The following is a 13,398-nucleotide window of genomic DNA, read 5'->3' on the forward strand; positions in this document are numbered from 1 at the left end:
GTAGAAAAGAAGCCAAGAGCGCCACTCTGCAGCCTTCCAAAAAGCACGATCTGACAAAGGCCGTCCCGATCTTGAAAAGATTATTGGTGGCTTTATCGAGAGCAACCTCGAATCAATTAGCTTTATGTGCCTCCCAATATACCACGTGGAACCTGTAGCTGACAGCCACATTTCGGTAACCTGTTTGGTCACACCTTCCAAGACGTAGTGCATGTAGTCAGGAGGCAGGCCCCAGACGAGATCAAAGCCTCGCAGCTTGATCAGAGTGGATGGACCTTTTATGCCGAACACTGGTTCCTTCTTCTGCACTGCTTCCACCATTGCTTTCAACACCCCACTGTGTGTCCTTCCAGGCACGTCGCTGCGAAATGAGTACTTCAATGTACCTGCGAAGACAATTTTTTTTATGCATCAGAATGATTTTTGTGTTAAAGCTTGCTAGATCATGTACATGACAAATAGGTAGACATATTATTGCGCACTTAACAACAGCACACTTGAGCAGGTCTATCAGTATGTAAACCTTAAGAACTGAACCATGTTGACACAGTAGGCTAATTATAAACCTGCAAGTAGCAACATCTAAAACTAAATGTTTCACCTTTGAAAGTAAATTTCAGTATGTGCAATACCAATCACCAAGAACTCGCGTTTCATCTGATAAATGAGTTTAAACTAGTTTTTCACAGCCTGTTCCTGCATTTGCAATGGGCTGACATGTTAACATTTTTAAAGACTGCTCATTAACTAAAACCCGCCGTGGTTGCTCAGTGGCTATGGTGTTGGGCTGCTGAGCACGAGGTCGCGGGATAGAATCCCGGCCACGGCGGCTGCATTCCGATGGGGGCGAAATGCGAAAACACCCGTGTACTTATGGCGAATTCCATTGGGAGAACAGGAGCACTCAAAAGCAGGCTGAAAGTGCTCCTTCCAGGCGCGGCGTGTTTCATTGGTCGAACAGGAGTGGGAGCGCCGTCATCCAGTGGTAGAACAAGAGCAGTTTCGCTGCGCCGAGAGCAGCCGAGAGCAGTCCGTACTGCTCTCGCCTGAAAAGCGGAGTACCGAGGAAGTCACGTGATCCAAACCGTCATATCCTCCTCATTTTGCTTCAGCCGGCGAGTGCGGCGGCAATGGCAGCAGCCAAGCGTAGGCACTGTTTTGGCCCCAGTGACTTTGACGTCGTTAATATGAACGGGCTTAACGATTCAGCGAGAGATACCAACATTTCTAGTACACCTTGCTTCTCTTCGGATGCGCGGGAAACAGTGGCAGCAAAGCGTCTTCGCCTTGCTGAAGTGCTCGAGACGCTCGACGGTGACAGCAGCGACAGCATCTGGAGCTCAACTTCGGATTCGAGTTGTAGTTCTACGGACGACACTAGTAGCAATGATGACTACGAAATGTACGCGGCGATCTCTCAAGAGCTATTTTCGTTGCCGGAGGAAAGACCAAAAGTGGACTCGTACATTGGAAAGACTGTCTCTTCATACTCCGACGAGGAGGTGCGTTGTTCAGCTTCCGAGGGAAGTCAGATCGTTAAAGTGCCCGTTTTTCTTTCTAGTTCAAAAGAAATTTCCGCATCACGCGGCCAGTGGCGGACCTCCTGGCAGCCGAATTCGCCAAGTCACCTCACTGCCCTAAGAAGAGCGATCGCGGTGGCCTGCCTGCGAAGTCGCCTGAAGAACACATTCTGTCCTTTCTGTGGTGAGTTATGTGGGATAGTCGACATTAGCAATTTTTTTTGTCTTCTGTTTGGATGATACGAACATGACAGGTTGCAAGAAATGTGCTGCACAGGAAGGTGCAACTTTCAGGTTATATTACACGCGGCATGCCGCTAACAGGCTTCAAAGGTATAACAGTTAAAATGGGATGTGATGTGCTTTTCTTTTTGTTTCGTGCACCACCAGACTGAAGCAAACAAGCTCGCCGTCAATTACTTGTAACTAGGTGCAGTAGCAAAGCAGAATTCAAGATGACTGTTCAAGACACTCTTTCAAACTATTGCCCATAAAACAGTTGTATCAGCATTGCAAGCAGGCTATTCCTAGTGACATGCATATACTTCATTTGCACCATTCTAATTTTAATATGCAAAATAATAAAATTTATTGATTGGCTTAGCTAACAGCGCGATTTGTCACGCATGTCGAGCTCTTATAGTAATCGAGCTATACATGTTGAATTGCATTTTCTGTCTTAGGCGTTTTTTTAATCCGCTCAAAACAAGATAAACATGCTGCTCCGTTCCGCTGTACTATTTTTTTTTTAAAAACATGTCCCTTCTTCTCGGGTATGCAGCCAACAAGGCATGCATTAGGGACGTTGCTGGCCGCTTCGAAGTTGCAGAAAGCACCCACCACAGAATGATGAGCCGAGTAACCTCGTTCCTCCTTGACATTGCACCCAGTGTCATCAAGTTCCCTAGTGACCTGCACAAGCTCGCCACTGATTTTGAGCAGGTGACCAAGCTTTTAGTACATAATTTAGCATGTGCTAAATCTTTTTGTAAACATTCTGCAACTAAAAAAATTGCATAGTGTTCTGTGATGTGCCCCTGTAACACTATATCTATTGTTTGACAGCACATAAGTGCCTGCCTATCGCAATACTCACTGCTTAATGAAAGGAGACGCTCCCTCTGATAAATTTGCACTCTTCTTGGAGTTGAAATTTAGTGATTTTTCGAGTACCTTTGATCAATCACCACATTTAACCATGTATGTACGTGCTTTGTCTATAATTTGAAGGCATCAAGATTCCCAGACACAATTGGATGCGTTGACGGCAGCTACATATCCATCAGATGTCCAGCTGGCAAAGTTCGCTCTGTTTACGTAAACAGACACCACTGCTTACCTTAGACCCTTCAAGGCATATGCAACAACAAGAAGAGATTTCTTGATGTCACCGCTGGTGCCCCAAGTAAAATGCACGATTCTAGAATTTTCAGGAGGTCAAGGGTTGCCAGTGTGCTGCCACAATTGTGCTCGAGCGTGTACCACATAGTAGGTGATGCAGCCTACCCTTTCAGAGAGTACCTCATGACACCGATTCGGGACTACGGAAACCTGGACTGCAGCGATAGGGCCTTCAATGCAAGGCTGTCGGGAACAAGGGTCCTGATTGAGAATGCCTTCGGAGATCTAAAGAATCTCTTCAGGCAACTGCACAGGTTGGACATGTGGACAGTAGACAATATGTCTAAGTTTATTATCTCGTGCTGCGTGCTTCACAATCTCTGTATCGAGCGGGGAGATTTGCCGGAGAACTTGTCACGAGACATGTCCCTCAGCCTACCAACACCAAACGACAATGACTCTAGCCTTCCAGCAACTCAACAAAGCAGCGGCAGCAGTGGATCCCAGCAACAAGATAGCCTACTACGTGCCTTGGCTGGTATCAAGAGAGCTCACTTGATGGTGAAGATGGGACTGCGGAGACCGCAACCATGAACTGTGGAAATTACATAACTGTGAACAAAAGTACACGGACCAGAGGCTCGCTGAGAAAAACCTGTGAAATTTACCACCATAGCAGAAAAAGAAGGCAGAGTCGCTGGTCCATTTACTTTTGTCCAGTGTAGTGCCTCGTTTCTGTGCCTAAATAGTAACAATAAATATACACTGAAACCAAGCAATCCAGTTGTAGACATATTTAGGACTAGCACATAACGCGCAATTCAAAAGCATAAGCAGCAGGACAACCCGCAATTTCTTGCATATTGTCCTATCGCTTCTTGCTTGCTTTGCCGTCTCTCTTACTAGTCCTGAATATGAAATATTTTATTGCTGAAGACCGAAGGCTTGACGCAGGATTTCCATTCGCTCATCGTGCATCTTGCGCCGCTCTTCAAGATGTGCCTGTCGCTCAACCTGCCTTTGAGCTCTGCGATTTTCTTTCTCGGCATCTCTGGCTGCTTTCCGACACTCACGCTCTTTATTAATAGCCCTCATTTCAGAAAAAAACAGTTGCATGTGTTGCAAGCGTGTAGTGTTTGCACGCAGTTTCACCTCAGCATTTGGTGACTGGCTTTCATTTTTCTCAATGCTATCTGCATTTGGTGAGACTAGTGCTGGAGATTCCGCCGAGTCCTTGAAAGTAACCCCTGAGGCACCTCTTTGCACTTCTGGTTCAATGCTATCGTCAAGTTTCTATTTTACGCATCTCGTCGTCAAATGGCACAGGAGTCGGTGATGTCCCAGATCTGTTGTTGTTGTCCGAGGCAGCCTTGCGACGTCTGATCACAGTTTTGTACCGGTTCTCACACTGCTCTGCTGTTTTTTTTATGCCAAGTACAGCTTCAACGTCCATGGAGATTTGCTTGAAAGCCTGTTTTTTGTTTTTAAATTTCTTGAACGGACCAATCTGCGGGAAGTACTTGTAGTAGTACTCTAGCAGCAGCTTCGTCTGTCCCTCGGTCCACTCGGCAGCTGGAATGAAAATAAATCCTAGACAGTGAATAGAAATGCCAAACGCTGAGGCGCTCACCACCACCTCCTCTCCTGGTGCCCAATGGTCTGGCCAGAGCTGGTGCCTTCCCGTCACTTGGTGCTGGTGCAGTGGCTGACAAGCTTCTATGCAGAATTGCATCTCTACCACCTATAAAAATGAAAGAACAGTAAATGTAGGGCTTAAGAAAACAATAATACTTACCACTCCCAGCTCCAATGAACGATGATCCAGCCTCCATGCCCCCTCCATCACTTACTGGCATATGCACATCGGCAGCCGAACTGGTAGGAAGCACTGCAGAGGTTTTCGCACATGATGGAAAGGTATTCATTCATTCACATAACATAAAATAGGCCCGTAAGTGGTGAGGCAATTTATGCTTACAGACAATGTCATATAAGTTTGGATATCAGACAGAAAAGTAGTTTAGTAACCTGCATTAAGCTGTACGAAATATTGCACAAATCATTAATAATTAAAAAAACACTCGCGACATGTAACATTTCTCATGTGCGTGATACCTAAAGTTGCTTGAAAACAACAATAAAAGCTTCATTGTCTCACCTGGGATGCTGATCTCTGGCATCACCAAGCTTGTTTGCTTTTGTGTAGCATAAGAGGACAGAACAGCCGCTGAAATGGGTATATACATTACTGAGTGTCTTAACAGTTAAATTTTTTTAAAGCCACGGCTACCAAGTATACAGGTTGAAAATGCCTAATAGCTTTACTACATCACCTTCGCAGCAAGGCTCCTTTTCGTTTACAACATTTACTGCAGTCGCTCGTAGCTGGTTTTGTGCGAGGTAAAGCAGCAAAAAACAGCAGCCTAGGAAATGTGCCTTTCGGCTCGTACACATGACATCGGCATGTGTTTGAGCTTTAGTCACAGGCACCTACACTGGTACAGCTCGTATAGCAGCTAGTTAAATTGCATCGATAAAAATAACCTTGCATTTTTTTACTAAGTGTACGTCAGTAGATGTTGGTGGCTGTTACACGGCATCAGCTGGACCTATCTTGCGAATTCATAAGTTAGCTAAAAACGTCATACGAAGAATGGAAAAAAGACGACAGTCCTAAAGTTCGCCACATACAACACAGAATTGTTTCTGAGAAGTTTACAAATTTTCGTGTCTGCATGTCGACGTACATGAGGCAGCCCTTGTTGAAAAACCCACTGTAGACAATCGCAGCAGCCACAGACCACAGCCACAGACACACGATAATATGAGTGAATACACAAAACGCATCTATATCAAAATGGATCATTTCCCCCAAATACAGCGTCAGAGAACAATGTTAAAGTAACAAACATATAAATATTCAAAATTCTTCAAGAAACTGCACTAATACGCATGCTGCTCTATGTTGCAAGTGTTCTGATGGCCATATACCCAGTATTTTATCTAGTTATATTAGTTTTACATTCAGTGCATGGATCTTCGGAAAAAGCATGTTAGGGTTAGTCATTATTTTTTGCAGTGTAACAGCATACGTTCTGAGTCTTCTCCAGTCTCCTCACAAGAGCACACAGCACTGTTAGTTATTTCTGCCTTGTGCAAGAATAATTCAGTATCGGGTGTATTGTTTAGCGATACAGGACCGGAGGCAAAACAAACACATGCATTTACAAACATCTCTACGGCACATTCCTGGGAGAACGCACATTTGCGCTGTGGTCTGTATATGATAAATTTAATTATTGGTGCGAAGTTCTGTTCCATGTTGCACAGCGTGTAATCGTTCCGTAGCCGTTTACTAAGCGTATTCATAGAAATCACGGGTACGTTGAATCTGAATTGATCCACAATTACAAATACAGGTGAATCTGAAGACGGAACAAGGTATTAGTCTCGGAATTACTCGCATCTTAATTTATGCTGGCAGCCGATACAATGTGGAAACTGTAATATTTACGGTCAGATAAATATTTCTCTGATCCACGGTGCTTCGCTTGCATGCATTATACAAGTGAGCTGGGGTACCTATAGACACAATCATTAAACGCATGGCCGCTAGTGCTAGAAAGTGCGGCGTGCTGCATGTCGATGAAGGCGTGCGCAAATACAAAGCCATGAAATGAATTTCGCCTTACCTTCGGTTGAAGACGGCGACTTCCCCTGAATAATAGAAAGCAGGATGCGCTGAGCTTCAGAATCCATTTCGGATAATCTTGCAGACGGAAACGTTGCGGGATGCCTCGGCGTTGCATAAATGCATGTTGTACGCTGCGGCGAACCGGTGAACGTCCGACGACCACAACACGGTTACACGTGTTTTGCCGCTCTCCCGCAGAGAATGCTGGGACGTCGATTGCTTGTGTCACGTGGTACATTTCTCCTCACACGTCCCCCTCCCACCTGCTCTCCGGATCAACGCCGCATTCCAGTGGCGGGTCGAATGTTCCTGCTCGCACTGCGCTGCCACCCGACTCCGCACTGCTCGGCTCTCTACTCCTGTTCTCCCAATGGAATTCGCCATTAGTTAGATTTAGGAGCACGTTAAAGAACTCCAGGTGGTCAAAATTTCCGGAGTCCTCCACTATGGCGTGCCTCATAATCAGAAAGTGATTTTGGCACGTAAAACCCCATAATTTAATTTTTTTTCATTAACTAAAATTTTTTTCTACTGCGATAATTTTTTAAAGTTTACTATTCTTGACGCAATGAAAATGGTTTAGTCTCTGCAAAGACTGTGGAGTTGCACACCATATCCATCTTATCACAGCAGCACATGATTTTACAATGCAACCGAAAACCAGAAACCAAGATAAAATGTTACTTTTCACTCAAAGTAGAATTGAACCAGAATGTTACTATTTCTTTCCACTCTAGAGTTACAGAAAGAAAGACATGACAGTTTCCAATTCAGTTTCGTAACTTTTTCTGGAGCTTTTCATCCATACAATGCCTGCACTTGTCGCTTAAATGTGCTACCATATTACTAAATGTGCACCATCTTCTCGATTTTAAATGTAGCATCGTTAGTGCAGTTTTCAGTGCATGGATGATGATGATGATATGTAGTGTTTATTGGCGCAAGGGCCAAGTTTGGCCAAAGAGCGCCAAGGCAGTGGTGATAAGTTTGCAATGTAGTTATGAGTTCTATGGGGTTAATGAAAATTGGCTGTATAGGGGCCTTAAAAAATAGTCGCTCTAGAGTGCGTAAAATATATCTGTAATAAGATTATGTCGATGACAAATGACGTGTTCAATGTGCAATAAAATTCATCGCGAAAGAGCGATGCAATACAGAAAATATATTGGATGGTGAAATTACCTGTAGCACCACTGCCTCGCCAGAGCCCTTGAAGCACAAGGGCCTAGAGGCATGTGCTATATGAAACAGCTATCCCAGCGGCATCCTCTAAAGAGAGGAGACGCTACGAGTGTGTGGGGCTAATAATATGTATTATGACATCTTTCAGGAAGCCCAGGACTGCGTTGGTGTCAAACAGTGGTTCTGGGCCGAGTAACATTACTGGATGAAGGGGGATGTGCTGCCGGTATGCTAAGGGAAAATGTTTCTTTCTTTCAGATTCGGCTTTCCGACACTCCAGAAGGACATGGAGGACGGTCAGCCTCTCCCCGCATCTACCACAGGTTGGAGGCTCGTTTCCGGTGAGTAAAAAGTTGTGTGTGCCCAATGTGTGTCCTATCCTTAGACGACAGAATAGGACATCTGTCCGGCGCGATTTTGTTACGGAAGGCCAGAATCCTAACAGTGGCTTTATCACGTGGAGCTTATTATTTGTTTCCGCGTCCCATAGGCGTTGCCAGTGGTTCCGTAGTTTCCTCCGTAAGAAGGGCTTCAGATCTGTCACAGGGACTGCGGCAGTGGAATTAACAGAATGCGATGCAACTGACGTGGCCATCTGGTCCGCCAGAACATTGCCTTCGATGCCCCTATGACCTGGCACCCAGCATATGATGACATGCAGGTTTCCTGTATACGCTTTACACAGTACGGAGTAGAGTTCAATAATCACCGGATTTTTGTGGCTACAGAAAGACATCAAGGCCTTCACAACACTAAGGGAGTCCGTATATATAACTGATTTCTGGAGTTTTGATTTATTTATATGCTTTACGACCGACAGCAGTGCGTAAGCCTCAGCCGTAAAGATACTAGTTTCCGGATGCAGTACATCGGTTTCCGAGAAGGATGGACCGACGGCTGCATAGGACACCCCGTCGTGTGACTTCGATGCGTCTGTGTAGAACTCCGTGCAGGAGTATTTGTGCTGGAGTTCCCGGAAATGCATTTGGATTTCAATCTCTGGAGCGTGTTTTGTAACTTGCATGAAGGATATATCGCATTGTATCAGCTGCCACTCCCAAGGAGGTAGCAGCTGGGCTGGATGCATTGGGCGAAGCTCAAGGATTGGGACACGCATTTCATCACTAAGCTCCCTCACACGCAGCGAGAAAGGCTGTCTTACGGAGAGACGAATATGAAAGAGTGTAGCATATGTCGTATCGTTAATGGTATTAAAACATGGATGTTGAGGATTAGAGTGGACTTTCAAAAAATATGTTTGGCTGATGTATGTTCTCTGCAGATGAAGTGACCACTCATTTGATTCTGCATATAAGCTTTCAACAGGACTTGTTCTGAAAGCTCCAGTTGCCAGCCGGATTCCTAGATGGTGGACCGGATCTAGCATCTTTAGCGCGCTCAGGGCTGCAGAATGATAGATCACGGCACCGTAGTCCAGCCGTGATCGGATGAGGCTCTTGTAAAGATTCATTAAACATTTCCTGTCGCTGCCCCATGTTGTGTGGGATAACACTTTAAGTAAGTTCATTGTTTTTAAGCATTTGACCTTGAGGTACTTTATGTGTGGGATAAAAGTTAATTTCGAATCAAGTATGATGCCTAAGAACTTGTGTTCTTTGTTCACAGGAATTTGCTGACCATACATTTCGATACTGGGTTCTGCAATGAGGCCTCTCTTTCTTGTGAAAAGCACACACGAACTTTTGTTGGGGTTAACTTTAAATCCATTTTCTTCTGCCCATTTGGACACTTTGTTCAAGCCCTGTTGAACTTGCCTCTCACATACTGTAAGGTTGCAGGATTTGAAACCTATCTGTATGTCGTCTACGTAAACAGAATAAGAAATGGCTGGCGGTAATGAAGCACGAAGGGTGTTCATTTTCACGATGAAGAGCGTGCAGCTAAGTACACCTCCTTGAGGTACACCAGTTTCCTGTATAAAAGGTCGCGACAATACATTGCCGACTTTCACGCGGAATGTACGGTTGGACAAATAGCTTTCTATTAGGACGAGCATATTGCCACGGATGCCAATTCCCGACAAGTCCCTCAAGATTCCATAGCGCCACGTAGTGTCGTACGCCTTCTCCATATCGAGGAATACGGATAAGAAATATTGTTTATGTAGAAAGGCGTCGCGAATGTTTCCCTCAATGCGCACAAGGTGATCGGTTGTGGACCGCCCTTTTCTGAAGCCACACTGAAAGGGATCGAGCATATTGTTGAGTTCTAGGAAATGTACAAGTCTGCGGTTAACCATTTTTTCAAAAAGCTTACAAAGCCAATTTGTAAGAGCTATCGGGCGGTAACTTGCCGCCAAGGAAGGGTCTTTACCCTGCTTAAGAACAGGGACCACAATTGCTTCTTTCCATGTGGATGGGAGGTATCCCGCAGCCCAAATAGTGTTGAAAAGTGTGAGAAGTGTAAGTTGTGTGTCAGTATGTAAGTTTCTGATCATTTCGTACATGACTCTATCAGGTCCCGGTGCAGAACTTTTGCATGTGGTCAAGGCAGCTCTCAACTCAGCAATACTGAACGGCTGGTTATAAGGTTCATTCTGTCTGGATTTTCGTATTATTGACTTACATTCTTCTATTTGTTTGTATTTCAAAAAGGATTGCGAATAATGGTTTGAACTCGACACGCTCTCAAAGTGTTCTCCAAGTGAGTCTGCCTGATCTTTCAGTGTTTCACCTTGTGTGTTCACCAAAGGAAGTGAATATGTTTGTCGCCCTTTTATCCTATTAACCCTGTTCCAGACTTTGGCCTCATCTGTATAGGAGTTGATACCAGATAAAAACTTCTGCCAATTTCTCTCTCTTCTGGCCTGTCGGCAGGTTCGCCTGCCTTGGGATTTTACTTGTTTAAAATTGATAAGATTCTCCGCAGTGGGGGAGGCGCGTAGCAACCCCCACGCTTTGTTTTGTTTCCTACGAGCGATCCTGCAATCGTCGTTCCACCACGGGACACGCCGTTTGCATGCCAATCCATTTACTTGTGATATACATTTAGTTGCGGCATCTATTATGAAGGCTGTAAAATATTCCACAGCAGAATCAATTCCTAACGCGGACATGTCATCCCATGAAATACTACTGAGAGTTCGGAATCTCTCCCAGTCAGCTGTATCAATCTTCCACCTGGGAGCCTGTGGTGGATATTCGTTTTCTTTAAGTGTTCTTAATAGTATAGGGAAGTGGTCGCTTCCGTAAGGATTGTTCGTAACTTCCCATTCGAGTTCAGGCAGTATGGACGGGGAAACTATACTAAGATCTATTGAAGAAAAAGTTCTGTTTGCTAGAGAATAATATGTGGGTGCCTTCTTATTCAGCAGACACGCACCAGAAGAGAAAAGGAACTGTTCGACAAGACGACCTCGCGCGTCTACACGAGAGTCGCCCCACAGGTAGTTGTGTGCATTGAAATCGCCAAGAACAATATACGGTTCTGGCAATTCATCTGTGAAGGACTGAAATTCATACTTAGTTAATTTGTAATGTGGGGGTATGTAGAGCGAGCACACAGTGATAAGTTTGTTTAGGAGAACAGCACGAACTGCCACTGCTTCAAGGGGCGTTTGTAGCTGCAAACGTTGACACGCTATGCCTTTCTGAATAACAATTGCAACACCGCCCGATGATGCGATAGCATCATCACGATCTTTTCGATAAGTTATGTACTGTCGAAGAAAGTTTGTGTGTTTTGATTTTAGGTGTGTTTCCTGTAAACACAGCACTTTTGGATTGTGTTTGTGTTATGAGTTCTTGTACGTCATCCAGGTTTCTAAGAAGACCTCTGACGTTCCATTGAATAATTTGTGTATCCATATTGAAGGTTAAAAGTGCTGTGTGTATGGAAACAGGTGATGCCTTAGGTTACAGAGCTCTTTCGGGGCCCTGTAACAGGGGTTCTGCCCTTTCTGGAGCGCTCGAGTGAGCCTCGCTGCTCCTTAGGCGCTTGGTGCGCCTTGGGGATAGGTGTAGTGTCCATTGCCTCTTGTGAGGCGCCGGACACGTGCTCTTGCGAGCGGGAAATTACCAGCGAGCGTCCCGCCTTGGAGGGCAAGACCCCTGCGCCCACCAGCCCGGAGGTCGATGGGGCTCCCTGAGGGATTTGGCTGCGCCGGCCGTTGCCAGCGCTGGAAGGGGTCGGGGAGGTTGGGGCAGGCTCGGCTGCGCCCACCTTCGGGGTCGGTGGCCCCGTCTGCTGTGTTGACGGAGCAGCGCTAGCTGCAACCGCCGCGGGGGCAGATGGCGTTGCTGCCGACTCACGGCTTGTGGGTCGGACAGCCGCCGGAGGCCGTTGTGACGCTGCCCCCTGACGCGCCACATCGGCAAAGGTTTTCTTGGGCAGGTACGATACCCGCCTGCGTGCTTCCTTGAAACTTATATTTTCCTTTACTTTAACTGTTACAATTTCCTTTTCTTTTTTCCAGGATGGGCACGCCCGCGAGTACGCGGCGTGCTCCCCATCACAGTTTACACAGTGGAGAGCATTCTCACAAGCTTCAGATGTGTGTTCGTGGGCACTGCATTTTGCACATGTTTGGCGGCCTCGGCAGCTCTGCGAGCTGTGGCCGAAGCGCTGGCATTTGAAACATCGGAGTGGGTTTGGCACATACGGCCTGACACGGAGCTTGATGTACCCGGCCTCGATTGATTCGGGCAAGATACTTGATCCAAAAGTAATTATTAGGTGCTTCGTCCGAATCTCTTTTCCATCCCGCCTCATATTAATTCTTTTGACATTGATCACATTTTGTTCGCTGAAGCCCTCCAGTAGTTCCGCTTCAGTCAGCTCAAGCAAATCATCATCTGACACAACACCACGGGTGGTGTTCATTGTACGGTGCGGGGTTACTGTTATGGGGGTCTCTCCAAATGACACTAGTTGCGGTAGTTTCTCATGCTGTTTTACATCGCGGAGCTCCAAGAGGAGGTCGCCGCTTGCCATCCTCGACACTTTGTAACCTGGAACAAAAATATCAGTTAAGGACTTTGAAACAAGGAATGGTGAGATGTTTCGCACTGCTTTGTTTGGCGTTTCGGAATGAATAACATGGAAGCGGGGAAAGTTCTGGGTTTGGCGTCCAAAAAACTTGAAGACATCTTCGGTGCGCCCTTGTTTCTGAGGGCGATCAGTAAGGGAGGGGAAAGAAGTTTCCATGAAAAAATGTATGCATTCGGCAACAGCGCCGACCGCCCACCACGGAGCCCAACGAGGGGACGCGGCAGAGCTTGCGTACAAGTCTGCACGACGCCAGTCGTACGCCGTCACTATAACCGAATATGGTGTACCCAAGGTTGGATAGCCACACAGGGTTAACCCTTGCCGCCAGGAGAAAGGAAGTAAAAAGAAGAGAGAAGGAGACAGGAAAGGTCAAAAAGTGAGAGATAAAGACGAAGATTCGAGGAGGAAGAGACAGGAAAAGGCGACTGCCGATTTCCCCCGGGTGGGTCAGTCCGGGGGTGCCGTCTACGCGAAGCCGAGGCCAAAGAGGTGTGTTGCCTCCACCGGGGGGCCTTAAAGGTCCGAACACCCGGCATCCGCTCAACCCCCAGGATCCCCCTTTCCCCGGACACGGCTAAGCCGCGCACGGCTACACGCGGGAGGGTCCAACCCTCGTGTGCTCGGGTCCGTGGTGTCGCAACACACCAAACG

General features: G+C 46.3%; 2 protein-coding genes across 4 annotated transcripts; one reads left to right on the top strand and one right to left on the bottom strand.

The window, feature by feature from the left end:
• The first annotated feature begins 1,130 nt into the window (after positions 1-1,130).
• On the top strand, positions 1,131-2,248 carry LOC142588158 (uncharacterized). Its single transcript, XM_075699658.1, has 2 exons — positions 1,131-1,502; positions 1,562-2,248. The coding sequence occupies exons 1-2, from the start codon at positions 1,131-1,133 to the stop codon at positions 1,706-1,708; spliced, it is 519 nt and encodes a 172-aa protein (XP_075555773.1). The 3' UTR covers positions 1,709-2,248.
• Positions 2,249-3,640: 1,392 nt separating this feature from the next.
• On the bottom strand, positions 3,641-8,840 carry LOC142587521 (uncharacterized). Of its 3 annotated transcripts, XM_075698596.1 has the most exons (5): positions 6,554-8,840; positions 5,020-5,088; positions 4,657-4,749; positions 4,492-4,602; positions 3,641-4,433 (listed from the first exon to the last, which is right to left on the bottom strand). In XM_075698596.1, the coding sequence occupies exons 1-5, from the start codon at positions 6,618-6,620 to the stop codon at positions 4,147-4,149; spliced, it is 627 nt and encodes a 208-aa protein (XP_075554711.1). In that variant the 5' UTR covers positions 6,621-8,840; the 3' UTR covers positions 3,641-4,146. The 3 variants fall into 3 exon arrangements, with proteins under 3 accessions (XP_075554711.1, XP_075554709.1, XP_075554710.1); XM_075698594.1 differs by having other exon boundaries at positions 4,492-4,749; XM_075698595.1 differs by lacking the exon at positions 6,554-8,840 and having other exon boundaries at positions 4,492-4,749; positions 5,020-5,174.
• Positions 8,841-13,398: the final 4,558 nt, after the last annotated feature.

Source organism: Dermacentor variabilis, chromosome 7 (genome assembly GCF_050947875.1).
Source record: "Dermacentor variabilis isolate Ectoservices chromosome 7, ASM5094787v1, whole genome shotgun sequence".
In the NCBI taxonomy this organism is placed as follows: Eukaryota; Metazoa; Arthropoda; class Arachnida; order Ixodida; family Ixodidae; genus Dermacentor; species Dermacentor variabilis.